Source organism: Phaethon lepturus, unplaced genomic scaffold (genome assembly GCF_000687285.1).
Source record: "Phaethon lepturus isolate BGI_N335 unplaced genomic scaffold, ASM68728v1 scaffold43047, whole genome shotgun sequence".
NCBI classification, from domain to species: domain Eukaryota; kingdom Metazoa; phylum Chordata; class Aves; order Phaethontiformes; family Phaethontidae; genus Phaethon; species Phaethon lepturus.
This window is the reverse complement of record NW_010551981.1, coordinates 1-2,519: the sequence shown is the minus strand read 5'-3', so window position 1 is coordinate 2,519 and position 2,519 is coordinate 1. Positions and strand designations below refer to the sequence as shown.

General features: G+C 47.3%; 1 protein-coding gene across 1 annotated transcript; it reads right to left on the bottom strand.

Annotated features, from left to right (window-relative positions):
- Positions 1–1,646: 1,646 nt before the first annotated feature.
- GPR6 (G protein-coupled receptor 6) lies at positions 1,647–2,513 on the bottom strand (the record flags this gene model as incomplete). Its single annotated transcript, XM_010291086.1, has 1 exon — positions 1,647–2,513. A coding segment is annotated over one exon (867 nt), but the record flags the coding sequence as incomplete, so codon positions are not given.
- Between the last annotated feature and the right edge of the window lie 6 nt (positions 2,514–2,519).

Here is a 2,519-nt window from a genome sequence, read left to right as displayed (position 1 = left end):
CGTGCCTGAAGGTATTAATCAATTACAATGTCATGTTGGTGATTACTAGAATTGATAAAAATATGTAGGCTAGCAGAGTCTGGAATACAGTCTTTTTTAAAATGACGTATCTCTGTGTTGTCAGTGAAATGGTACTGGTTTTCATAACACTTGCACTCACATAAATACAGCATTAGCTGATTCACAGCCTCGCTGAGGTGGGTTGGATCCTTGTGGCCCCAGCGGCTCCAGCAGGCAAACGCTTGATGCCTTGCCCAGTCGTAAGCTGGGAAACACATTAGTCCAAACTTTTTATATGGCACTACGCACGTAAAAGTAATGTTTCAGTCCTTAAATACAAATTGAAATGATAGTGATAAACTATAACATAACCAGGATGCAAATGTAGCGTAAGTATAAATAAATAAGCAGCAAAATCTGCTGTGCATGTTATTGCTCTAAATAAATGAGTTGCCGGTGAACTTGAATGTGAGTGGAGAAGTGTTTCCAAACTCTGAACAACGTTGACCTCTGATGGGCTCTTTGAAGCCACCAAGCCGTGGGATTGTGAGAAAACTACATACTGTTCTGAGAGAGGCAGACAGCAAAGATGCACTTAAATGATTTTTCTACAGCATGCAGTCCAAAAAAGGAGGGGGAGAACCAATTCAGGTTCCTCTCAGAACTGCAGATGATAAAGAAAGTCAATTTATTGTGGCATTGTACAGGCTTTTAGGAAAGATGATTGTGACTTCTTTTTCTTTTTTCCTTTTTTCTCCTCCAGTGTTAGACTAAAAGAGGGAAAAAAGAGCCCAGATTGGAGTCCAATTTTTCCCCAGTTCGGTAACTTTTTAATGGAGCATTATCATAAAGAGCCATCTTAAAACTTGAAGATGAAAGCTACTGGAAATGTGGAGAATAACTGTAATTAGCAGCCTATTTGACTAGGCTTTTTGTTTCTTTGGTTGCTAGTGAATAAAAAGGGGGTTGTGCTCTTCTTTGCCAGAGTAAAGAAGAGACCAAACAAACAGGCAAGCAGGAAGGTGCCTGCCCTGGTGCAGTATTATTTCATCTCCACAGTGAATGACGATCTCTCTAGGGGCGCTTTCAAAGGTAAACAAGGGGACTTTGCTCAACTGGCAAATTTGCAAGCCCTCTTATTTCTAAAAGCATCTAATCACACAAACTTATATTACATCTTAAATGTTTTTATTTGTATACAAAATGTTATAATTTACCAATATTGTGCAGCAAAGTATAGTTACACACATACACACACACACACACACACACACCCCCTGCCCCAGGTACAAATACAACAGAAACACAACTTTCTTCCTCTCTGCCCTTCAGAAAGGCAACACTGTTTTGGCAGGTCAGCAGCTAGAAATAAGGTGCTATAATTAAGCGGCATCGGAATGTCTTCACTTTACAAATGTGATGTGCAAATTTATATACAACCACATGTTGGGGTTTTTGGTTTTTTTTTCACGGAACCCAAAACTCCTTACCCCGAACCTCTCTCAGAGATAGGAACATGTATAAAGTGCTAATACTTAAGCATGTTTCCAATGACCTCACGACGTAGTTTGAAGTTTAGAACAGGCACTGTAATAGTTTGCTGGGTAGATTGTCACTCGGTGCAGTACGACAGAGAGAAAAGACACTCAGACATCGCTGGGGGACCGGGAGCGAAAGGACACTTTAGCCTGAAAGCAGCCGCAGAAGAGCACCCACATGGACCTCTGGATTTCCTGGTTTCTGTAGGCGTAAATGATGGGGTTGATCATGGAGTTGTAGGTGGCGGGTAGAAGCGTGGCGTACGTGTACACGGAAGGGTAGTCGGGATCCCCCACGACGCAGTAGATGGCAAAAGGCAGCCAGCTGGCTCCAAAAGTCCCGAGGATTATAGCGAGGGTCGAGACGCCTTTTTTGGTGGCGACGTAGTGCGAAGCAGTCAGAAAGTGCTGCTGGAGAGCGATCTGGTGGGCATGCCTGCAAACGATCTTGCAGATCTCGATGTAGAGATGGAGCATGATGAGGAAAATGAGAAAGAAAGAGGCGGACAGCAGCGTCACGTTGCTCTTGGTCAAGGGTCTGACGACGCTGCAGGCGGCGCGGTCGTGGAGGCAGTTCCAGCCCAGGACGGGCAGCAGCCCCAGGCAGAGGGAGACCCCCCAGGCGCCCGCCAGCATGGTGTGGATGCAGAGCACCGTCCTCTCCGAGTAGTAGGTGAGGGCGTTGTAGAGGGAGAGGTAGCGGTCGACCGTGATGGCCAGCAAGCTACTCACGGAGGCGGCGAAGGAGGCGACGAGGAAGCCCACCGTCAGCAGGCTGACCGTCTCGGAGCGGATCACGTACTGGAAAACGAAGTTGAGGATGAGCCCGAGGCCGGCCAGGAGGTCGGCCGTGGCCAGGCTGCCCACCAGCACGAACATGGGGGTGCGCAGGGCGGGCGAGTAGCAGATGATGGCCACCACCAGGGCGTTCTCGCAGGCGATGGCGGTGCCGGAGACGCAGAGCATCACGTCCCAGGGGTT